Consider the following 10,162-nt stretch of genomic DNA (forward strand, 5'->3'; position numbering starts at 1 on the left):
TCTGTATAGGGAATATATTTAGTAATGAAGTTTATCACGTGACCTGTGTCTGACTTTTACATAACAGATGAGGTAAATAGCAGGCCAAGGCACACATTACTAGTTTTCACCGGGCATCATCATCGTTCTTCCTGGAGTGACTTTGTGACTGCTTTTTTGTGTTGTTGTGATGTCAGTGTCACACTGCGGGAGTCCACCTTACATCTCAGGAGTTGCATTTCATTTTCAAGTTTTGTCTTCATTGATTTAATCGCACCGTCATGTCGCTGCTCCCGCTGGAGTCACAGTTACGTCGTGACGCACACCCGGAAATGTAGTTTTTTGACGTCAGAAGCGTCTGATCGTTGTGGCGGGTAAGTGAGTCTGTGTTGTATCAAAGCGTTTACGTTAAACCGTTTTAAAGTGACCGTTACCGGATCGTTAGCGTGAGTCGGACCGGATAGAGACCGGGTCTTCAAGCTAACGTTAGCGGCTATCAGACGTGGAGAGTGTTAGCATATTAGCTGTTAGCATGTTAGCGGCGGAGGACAGCGATTAGAGAGACCCCTGATACCGGACTGTAGACACCGGCACTGCACCTCAAAGTAGGTTCAAAATATCCAGGATCTTTTAGTTATCTAACTTCACTTAACCGGATCTAAACAGCTCGGTGAATCAACTCTGATTTACCTTAGCACGTTCATATAAAGGGGTGGAGTTTGCAGCCTGTGACCAATCACAGACAGGTATCCTGACAACGGAGCAACATGTTTTGCAATAGAAGGAACTATAATATTAGACAAGATAAAGATGTTAAACACGTGACCCAGGATAAAAGCAACAGCTGGTAAAACATTGACTGAATGAGTTAATATCACTGCTGATCATTAGAGCTAACTGTAATCACGTCTGTATTTCATTAAATTAGGCTTAACTTTAATGTCCTATTACAGACTTCAGTGCAGTCATTAAATTTCTCCTGTAGGATGATGTCACACAAAAGGCCCTCCTACATAGGGGTCCACTCCCGCTGTGGAGGGGCCCTGTGCAGTAGTGAGGGCCACTCATATAAACATCATCAGGGACAAAGATGTCTGAACTCGGACCTCCTCACAGACCCATACATTATCCGCACACTGAGCTTCACAGGATCTTCTACAAATGGTGATGTAATTTTCCAAGAGCAGTGATTGCTCAGTAGGCAGAATTTTTATACATGTTGATCTGTTTCAACATAAGTTCAGCATGTTACCGTGGCGATGTACTAAGTAAGAAGTGGCCTTGCAAACCCAGCGTTAAACCTGAAATTACCTCACTAACCTCAAGTCTTGCTTCGTAGTACAGAGCTCAGGCTTCGTTTCCTCATAGTTCTAAAATAATTTATTGATTAGCAGAATCGATGATTGACAGTTGAAGTAAGATGAAGGTGGTTGATGCTCAGTTTCTCTGCTTTGGTTTCTTTGAACTGAATCTCCACAGTGGACGTTTGGACTCATTTTTAATCATTGTCTTTAATCAGTCATCCTCATGGAGACAAAAATAATGTGATTATTTATCCATCGATCAACTGATCGATTGATCAACTAATGGTTTTATCGATAGATAGATAGATAGATAGATAGATAGATAGATAGATAGATTGATAGATAGCAGGACATTCCCATGAATCAGTGTTCCTGTCAGCAAAACCTGTCTGGATCTGAGATCAGAAGAGGTCTGACACAGAAACTCAGGGAGATATTTATCAGTTATTGATCAGTGTATGACCTCATGTGTCTGCAGAGGTCAGAGGTCATGGTTCTGCACAATGAACCCGGTCCGCAAACGTCTGAGGCTCAGCCCGTCCACACCACAACCTGCTGCCCCCTCCTCCACCTGGAGCCTTCGGCTGCCTCCATCCAGTTCTCAGCTCCTTTCCCATGATGCATTGCTACTGCCCCCACCCCCAATTCCTGCAGGAGGTGGAGCTGAGGAGGAGGAGGAAGGTTACCTGCTGGTGGAGGAAGATACCACCGACTCCAGCCTGATCATCACCATGGGTAACACACACACACACACACAGAAGAAGAAATGTTACTGAGTCTGAACCTCATGAAGTGCATCTTCCATTTGGCATTAACTAAAGTTATTGTTATAGTTTCAGCTCAGATTTGGGATCAGCTGAAATCCTAATTAATGTTGACAACATGTAGCTCCAACCTGAGAAAGATCTGAAATATTGATTATTGGGGAATTGTGTGGCGTAGTGGTCTAAGCAGGCGCCCCATATATAGAGGCTACAGTCCTCGCTTCAGTTGGCCCCGGTTCAAGTCCTGCATCTGACAGCCTTTGCTGCATGTCATTCCCCCTCTCTCTGCCTCCCCATTTCCTGTCTCTCTACTGTCTACTGTACTAAGCCCAAGAAAATTAAATTAAATTGATCTGATGACTCTGCTGTGCTTAATGAACTGCAATCAGTTGATCATTTCTCTGGAGAAATGTCTCCACTCTGAACTACAAAAACTGGTGGTCGTAGAGAGATGGTACAGAGACTTTGGCACAATCCTGTGTAACCTACATACTGAAGCTTCACATTAATTAACATGATATGATCAAGGTCCAGTAAGAGATTTGTTGTTGTTGAGTGTCAGAACAAATCCAGGAACCAGATCCAGAATGGAATCAGTGACCTGAACAGAGTCCTGAAGGTTCACATTATATGTGTGTGTTTTTCAGAGGACAGTCAGGTGGAGGTGAAGGCAGCGAGGAGGAGAGCAGTGAGGAAAAGGAGAGGAAAACTGACTGAGGAGGAAGAGGAGCAGAGGGGCGGAGCCTCAGAGAGTGACGAAGATGAGGAAGAAGAGGAGGAAGCGGCAGCTGAGGTGGAGATTGACAGACAGCTGGACCAATCACTAGAGACCAAGTCCAAACAACACAACCTGACCACAGTGAATGTCAGAAACATCATCCACGTGAGTTCACCTGAACACACTTAACAGACCTGAACATACCTGAACACACCTGACAACATACCTGTATACACCTGAACACACTGGAAGTAGTCCAGTTTCGTGCTGATCTCACTCCAGCGGCAGGTTCTTCATGTGATGCTGTCGTCACCATTTCATTATTTGTCAAAAATCTTTTTATTTTGTAAGATTTTAAAAGTAAACTTTAAAACAGTTATAAACATTTGAACTAATTTAAACTTTTTGTTCAAATTTGAAAAAAAAAAATTTTGTTTAAATACAGTTTGTCTGTGTACTTGACTGTCTGAGGGTCAGTGTTGTTGTTGAATGAGCTTCACACAAACATAATAAATAAAAAAATCTTCATTAAGTTAAAGAACAACTGAAAAAATATTGTTAGCTAAATGTTGTAGAAGTAAATCTGACCTCTGACCTACAGGAAGTGATTACTAACGAACATGTGGTGGCCATGATGAAAGCTGCCATCAACGAGACCGAGGCCGTCCCTCCATTTGTGAGTCTGTCTGTCTGTCGTCCAATCAGAACGCAGGGTTGGAGTCTGTTAACATTTTCATTCCTCAAAATGTCTTCATTGATCTGTTTCCACTGATCAGTTTTTTTTCGTTTGTTAAGGAGCCGAAAATGACTCGATCCAAGTTTAAAGAAGTTGTGGAGAAAGGAGTGGTGAGACACAAGATCTGTTTAACATCTGTATAACATCTGTTTAATGTTTGTATCAGTCTGAACACTGAATAATAAAGTTCTCCATAGACAGACGATGATGTTCTTGATGTTCTTGTGTTACCTGTCAGGTGATTCCAGCCTGGAACATCTCTCCCATCAAGAAAACCAGTGATGTTAACAAGGTGAAGGTCAAAGTCAAACATCCCCATGTTTTTTTATTTTATAGTGTAAAGTCTCACACAAACTTTCTTAAACATTAACATTTAAACATCAAATCAATGTTTTTTTTAACACTTGAAGCTAATGTTTGAATATTTAAAAATTTATATTTTGTTAAAACCATTTTTCAACCAGTTCAGCATAATTTTTTTAAATTTTAAGGCAACTCATTTAAAAACCTTAAAAAACATGCATGACTATGCATTTAAAAAAAATACTTTCAAATAGATTGAACAGATTAAACTGATTTGAAACATTTTCAAACGTTTTAGGGAACAGGTGAAACTGAAGAGTAAAGTTCTGTGTAGAACATCAGGAACTTTCACAGCTCCAGTTGTTTGTTTGTCTTCAGGCTCCTCAGTTTGTGGACATCCCTCTGGCTGAAGAAGACTCCTCTGATGAAGAGTATCGTCCTGATGAGGAAGAGGAGGATGAGACGGCTGAAGATGTAAGACTCTGTTCTGATTGCTGCAGTGCTGTTTCATACTTATGATTGCTTATTGGTTTGTGTTGAGGTATTGATGCCTGATGATTGATTATTGGTATCGGTGTGTGTGTAGACATTTCAGGAGAGCGACATGGAGAGCACAGCTTCGTCTCCCAGAGGGAGTCGACTGGTCAGAGTGGAGGAGGACAGCTGCAGCCCCTGGCAGGTACAACTATAGAATTACTGCACCAACACTGTTCCTGCTGAGTGGAGTTTTTACATTCACATTATATACTACACTATACTATACTACACTATATTACACTACAGTATACTATCCTATACTATACTACACTATACTATACTATACCTATACTACTCTACAGTATACTATCTTATACTATACTACACTATACTATACTATACTACACTATACTACTCTACAGTATACTATCTTATACTATACTACACTATACTATACTATACTATACTATCCTATACTATACTATACTACACTATCCTATACTATACTGCACTATACTATGCTACACTTTACTACATTATACGACACTACACTATACTATACTACACTATCCTATACTACACTATCCTATACTATACTATACTATACTATCCTATACTATCCTATACTATACTATACTATACTACACTATCCTATACTATACTATACTATCCTATACTATACTATACTACACTACACTATACTATACTACACTATCCTATAATATACTATACTACACTATACTATACTATACTATACTACACTATCCTATACTATACTACACTATACTATACTACACTACACTATACTTTACTGTACTATAGTATACTATACTATACTACACTACACTATACTATCCTATACTATACTACATTATACTATACTACACTATCCTATACTATACTATCCTATACTATACTACACTATACTATACTACATTATACTACACTACACTATACTATACTATACTATCCTATACTATACTACACTATACTATACTACACTATACTATACTATACTATACTATACTATACTATATTATACTATACTATACTATACTATACTGTACTACACTGATATGTGGCCAAATGACAGCATAATATACAGGAAACCCTAAAGACCCTCTCCCTCCTTCAGATTTCTCGGAGCCGATCCAGGAATTTGAGGCCGGTGTCTGTCTCAATGGGACCCCCCCCACCTCCCAAAGCTCTGCCTCCCAAAGCAGTGACTGACAGCACCTTTCTGGAGAAACTTCATGCTGTGGAGGAGGAGCTGGCGGTGTGTATGGAGCCCTTCCAGGTAAGAAACACTTGAAAACACACTGTTAGTTAATACAGAACAGATTCAAACATCACAGTAGGTATGAGGAGTTCAGAGAGACGTCGCTGATTAAATATATTTCTAGTCAAAAGAAACACATGACAGTTAGTTTACTGGCTTACACACAATATACTAAATGTATCTTGTGTTTAGAATACATGAAGACATTAAATAGGACTAAAACCTTTCATGTTTTCTTTTCTAATGTCTTGGGGTAGTGGTGCACTTCAGCCTCTTGTGGCCAAAATGAGTATTACAACAACAAACAACTTGGCTTTAAGGACTTTTTCACATATGAAAAAAAGAGAAAAAAAACATGATCACAAAAAAATATTTTCATTGCCACCAGCAAATATTTATTTAAAGAATTATCAAAACACAGGATGTCATGACACATACAGCCTCTGTCTTTCTCTAAAATCTGTCAAATTAAAAAAATGATAAATAGTGGTTGCAGCTCTATATTATCTAATATTCATAGAGATTTAAGATTCCTGTTGTGTATATATATACATATCAAACATAACTCAGTCAATGTGTGTGACACACTAATGGACTAACTAAATAAACAAATAAAAAAACTGTTTCTCTCTCAGCCTCTGTCGGAGTCGGGGGAGGAGGTGGGTCTGATGGCGTACCGGACTCGGTCCAAGCGTCCTCTACGTGACGTCCCGCTGGGCCGGCTGGAGGCGGAGCTCCGAGCTCCTGACATCACACCTGATATGTATGATTCCAGCTCTACCCACGAGGACAGGGAATGGACTGATTGGCTGAGAGGCCTAATGACCTCCGAAATGGACAACGAAGGTGAGGACGTGTGTGTGTGTGTGTGTGTGTGTGTGTGTGTGTGCGTGTGCGCGCGCGCGTGTGTGCGCGTGTGTGTGTGTGTGCTTCTCTGTATGACTGTATGTCTCTTTCTCTCAGAGGAGTGTGATGATGAAGATGATCCAGAGTATAACTTCCTGGCCGACACTGATGAACCTGACCTTGAGGATTACCGTGACGACAAGGCTGTCCGCATCACCAGTCAGTACACACACACACACACACACACACACACACACACACACACACACACACACACACACACACACACACGGGTAGGAGGAGAGAAGTGTAAGAGGGAACATGAGGCCTGTAGCGAGAGCGTCAGTATGAACCAGGTATGTGACGTGGATCAGGAGAGTCAGGAGCCGTAGACCTGAGGAAAGGTGAATCTTCTTCACTCGGTTTGATCTAGATGTGTCACATGACGACTGAAGGTCGTCTCTATGACGACTGGTACAAACTTTTCTCTTCAGGGTAATGAGTTGATTTCCATGTCGTACAAAATGAAACAAGTTTCTTAATGTTTGTGTGTCTCTGCTGATGTTGTTGTGTTTGTCGTCCAGAGAAGGAGGTGAACGAGCTGATGGAGGAGCTGTTTGAGACGGTGAGTCACACTGAGCACTGTCTGACTTAACACAGTCACATGACCACATGTTGCCCACTAAAAGTGTGTTTGTTTATGTGTGTGTGTGTGTGTGTGTGTGTGTGTGTGTCAGTTGAAAGAAGACCTTGCAGGACAGGAAGTGGATGATGAAGGCCATGAGGAAGAGGAGGAGCCACAGGAAGAAACACACACTGTTCAGACACACGCTCCTCCAGAGCAGCACAGCCCGTATGTAACACAATACACACGAACACACACACACACACACACACACACACACACACACACACACAGTGACTCTATGTGTGTATTTCACAGAGAGCTGGGTGATGATGACTCGGAGGGACCAATCACAGAGCTACGTACAGTGAAGCAGCAGCTGGCTCTGATCAGGAAGAGACAGCAGACACACACAATGTGTAACACACACTCACTGTATGCTGAGCCATACACACTGAAGCTGGACAGACAGCAGAAGATCAGACTGCAGCAGCAGCTACAACAGGTAAACACACACACACACACACATATGCACCCAGGTCACACAGTACACACCTGTTGTGTGACTACACATCAGCTGACATTAATACTGACACACATAGTGTGTGTGGGTCAGCAAGAGTGCTGCCTTTGGTCAGTGGTCAGTCTTCATAGGTCAGGTCCCTTTGGTTCCTCAGTGCCAAGACCTGGGACCAGGGGGATCCAGATTGTCTTGTATGTCCTGTTGTGTTGCTGTAGGTCTCAGGTGTCTGATCCAGGATGAGTCTGTGTCAGTCTAAGATCAGGTGTTCAGTGTGACATGTGCATGTAACCTGTGTGTTGAGGTTGATGTGTGTGTCTCTCAGCATGTCCAGCTGCTGACTCAGATTCACCTGCTGACTTCACCTGTGGCCAAACTGCAGAGTGAGGCTGAGACGACCAGACAGTTCCTGGTAACACACACACACCCACACACACACACACACACACACACAGTTTGATAAACACATAATTAAATGTGTAATCATTTGATAATAACTCCAAACCCCCCACCCTCCCTCAGTTCGAGCTGGATGTGCTGGCTCAGCGATCAGAGTTGCTCATGTCTTCAGCTCGTCCTGGTTTCTGCAGCGTCTTCAGATCCTCCAACCTGCAGGGGGCGCTGCAGCTGCTGGAGGAGCTGCGACACACTCCCATCAGCTACCAACCACAACACCACCCACCTGACGCCAGAGGACACAGTGAGTCTATGATTTTAATTTAATTAGTTAAATATACCATAATAATGAGCCTTTAAAATTTGAATGTTACTGCCGTGTAAATGTAGTGATCCGCCTGTTAACAAAACTGTAATGACTCTGAATGTGTCTGAACAACTAGCAGGAGAACCTCAGAGTGAGCGTCCATGCTAAGTGGCTAATGTTAGCCTACTGACATGTTTTTGATGATAAGTCATGTTTGATGTTGATGAGTGACAGGTGGGTGTTTGCCTGCAGAGTTTACATGTCACCTTCTTGGTGTCGTCATTCAGCGTCCAGATCGACTCTTTGATTTCCTGCCGACACACTGGTGGTGATGACTGTAACACACTGTGTTTACAGGTTGATTTCATATGTGAGGTTTTTTTTTTGCTCAGAGTTGCTGTAAGGCAGGAGTTGTTGGAGTCCTCACATGTGTTATTTGTACATCTCCATGTCCTATTTATTATTTTATCACTAAATATGTCCACTTAGTTGAACCATGACTGTCTAATAACCGCAGGAACCATCTGTCACTGACTGACCGATGTCGCCACTTCCTTTTGATTTAGTTTTCCTGTGAATAACCGACCAATCAAAACTTGGTGGACTACTAAGGGGCGGTACTAAAAATGATATTGTCATTCAGGACTTAAGGAAATCTGTATCTTCACCAGGACTCCAACAACAGAGAATTCAAATGTTTCACCAATGAAAGTGAAGTGAACTCATTTTATAGCAGCTTCATGTGTGAAATGAATCAGCTGGTAACAGCTGGTGCAAACACTGAGGTGTGTCCATTGTGTGTCTCTATAAATCCAGTGCGGTGTTACCCTGTGATGCCGGCTGAACTGGCCTGGCTCTTTGCCACTCGTCCAGTCTTCCTCTACCCAGAGCTGCTGCCCTGTGCCAGCCTGGACCCGGCTCTGTACTGCCCCCGCAGGTCGGCTGCTTTCACTGCAGCTGAGGACTGGTAAACACGCATAGGGAAACACACTAACACCTCAGACCACTGTTTGACATTCTGTTGTGATTGTGTTTAACTGTGGGTGTTTCTCTGTGTGTTTGTTTCTGTGTGTGTTTCTGTGTTTCTGTGTGTGTGCTCCCAGCCTCCTGGTTCTGGGTCTCAGGAACATGGAGGGGTCATGTGACCCGACTAAGCTGGTGTCTCAGTTCCTGCTGAGGAAGACTCTGGTCCAGGTCCGACGAAGAATCCTGCAGTGCTGCAGACCTGGTTTCCCTGACAACGTTGTCAAGGTAACACAGCAATGTCATAGTCAAACAGCTGATTTCAAATCTCTGTCAGATTCGTGTTCACCTGGTACATACCTCTGTAGGTGTTCAGGTATCAGCGGGTGCTATGGCCGATGCCGGTGGCCTGTCGTCCTGTTCATCCAGCAGAGCGACGCCCCCCGGTGGAGAGAGAGGAGAGCATCATGCCTCTGTGGCTGGTGGTAGGTGATGGTAGACGTCAGGAATACACTTCATGTAATTTTAATATACATATATATTAACATATGTAAGGTTTGGATCATGTGCCTGGTTGTTATCAAAGGTTCAGCAGCTCAGTGAAAAACCTTTAGTGGTTCAAAGGTCAGAGGTCAACTGACCAAGGTAAATAAAAAGTTCAGCCCACCAGAAACTGATTCCTCCTGTAGATGTGATAGAAAACAGGTCTTCATCAGGGATGAAGAACCTGCTGAACACTTCCTCCAGGTTGATGACCTGTCCCTGTTTGTACAAACAGTGTCACTACACCCTCTGATCATCAGAACACTGTACTGCAGGAAGTATACTGTACTGTATACTGCTGTCAGAATGGAGTCCAGTCTGTTATAATCAGGTTTACATGTTTTAAAAATACTCAGCATCATATTTTCAACTAAATAAAATTATCTCCCCCCAACCACCCCC

The 10,162-nt window shown here is 42.6% G+C and overlaps 1 protein-coding gene across 2 annotated transcripts in view; it reads left to right on the top strand.

The window, feature by feature from the left end:
* Nucleotides 1-134: 134 nt before the first annotated feature.
* gon4la (gon-4 like a) overlaps nucleotides 135-10,162 on the top strand; it is a 14,974-nt gene continuing 4,946 nt past the window's right edge. Inside the window, exons 1-19 of one of the 2 annotated variants that reach the window (XM_023411874.2) lie at nucleotides 135-353; nucleotides 1,762-2,018; nucleotides 2,695-2,930; nucleotides 3,367-3,441; nucleotides 3,561-3,611; nucleotides 3,740-3,793; nucleotides 4,183-4,278; nucleotides 4,391-4,483; nucleotides 5,417-5,578; nucleotides 6,196-6,406; nucleotides 6,524-6,625; nucleotides 6,991-7,031; nucleotides 7,144-7,259; nucleotides 7,350-7,536; nucleotides 7,877-7,963; nucleotides 8,074-8,251; nucleotides 9,071-9,221; nucleotides 9,358-9,505; nucleotides 9,586-9,702. In XM_023411874.2, the coding sequence (XP_023267642.2) occupies nucleotides 1,787-2,018; nucleotides 2,695-2,930; nucleotides 3,367-3,441; nucleotides 3,561-3,611; nucleotides 3,740-3,793; nucleotides 4,183-4,278; nucleotides 4,391-4,483; nucleotides 5,417-5,578; nucleotides 6,196-6,406; nucleotides 6,524-6,625; nucleotides 6,991-7,031; nucleotides 7,144-7,259; nucleotides 7,350-7,536; nucleotides 7,877-7,963; nucleotides 8,074-8,251; nucleotides 9,071-9,221; nucleotides 9,358-9,505; nucleotides 9,586-9,702 (2,337 nt within the window). In that variant the 5' untranslated portion in view covers nucleotides 135-353; nucleotides 1,762-1,786. Of the gene's footprint in view, nucleotides 354-409; nucleotides 585-1,761; nucleotides 2,019-2,694; nucleotides 2,931-3,366; nucleotides 3,442-3,560; nucleotides 3,612-3,739; nucleotides 3,794-4,182; nucleotides 4,279-4,390; nucleotides 4,484-5,416; nucleotides 5,579-6,195; nucleotides 6,407-6,523; nucleotides 6,626-6,990; nucleotides 7,032-7,143; nucleotides 7,260-7,349; nucleotides 7,537-7,876; nucleotides 7,964-8,073; nucleotides 8,252-9,070; nucleotides 9,222-9,357; nucleotides 9,506-9,585; nucleotides 9,703-10,162 lie in introns of those variants that run through there. The other variant, XM_087175499.1, reaches the window with a different exon arrangement.

This window comes from Seriola lalandi, unplaced genomic scaffold, assembly GCF_002814215.2.
Source record: "Seriola lalandi dorsalis isolate HSWRI2012SDOR001 ecotype SW California unplaced genomic scaffold, Sedor1 jcf7180002054472, whole genome shotgun sequence".
In the NCBI taxonomy this organism is placed as follows: domain Eukaryota; kingdom Metazoa; phylum Chordata; class Actinopteri; order Carangiformes; family Carangidae; genus Seriola; species Seriola lalandi.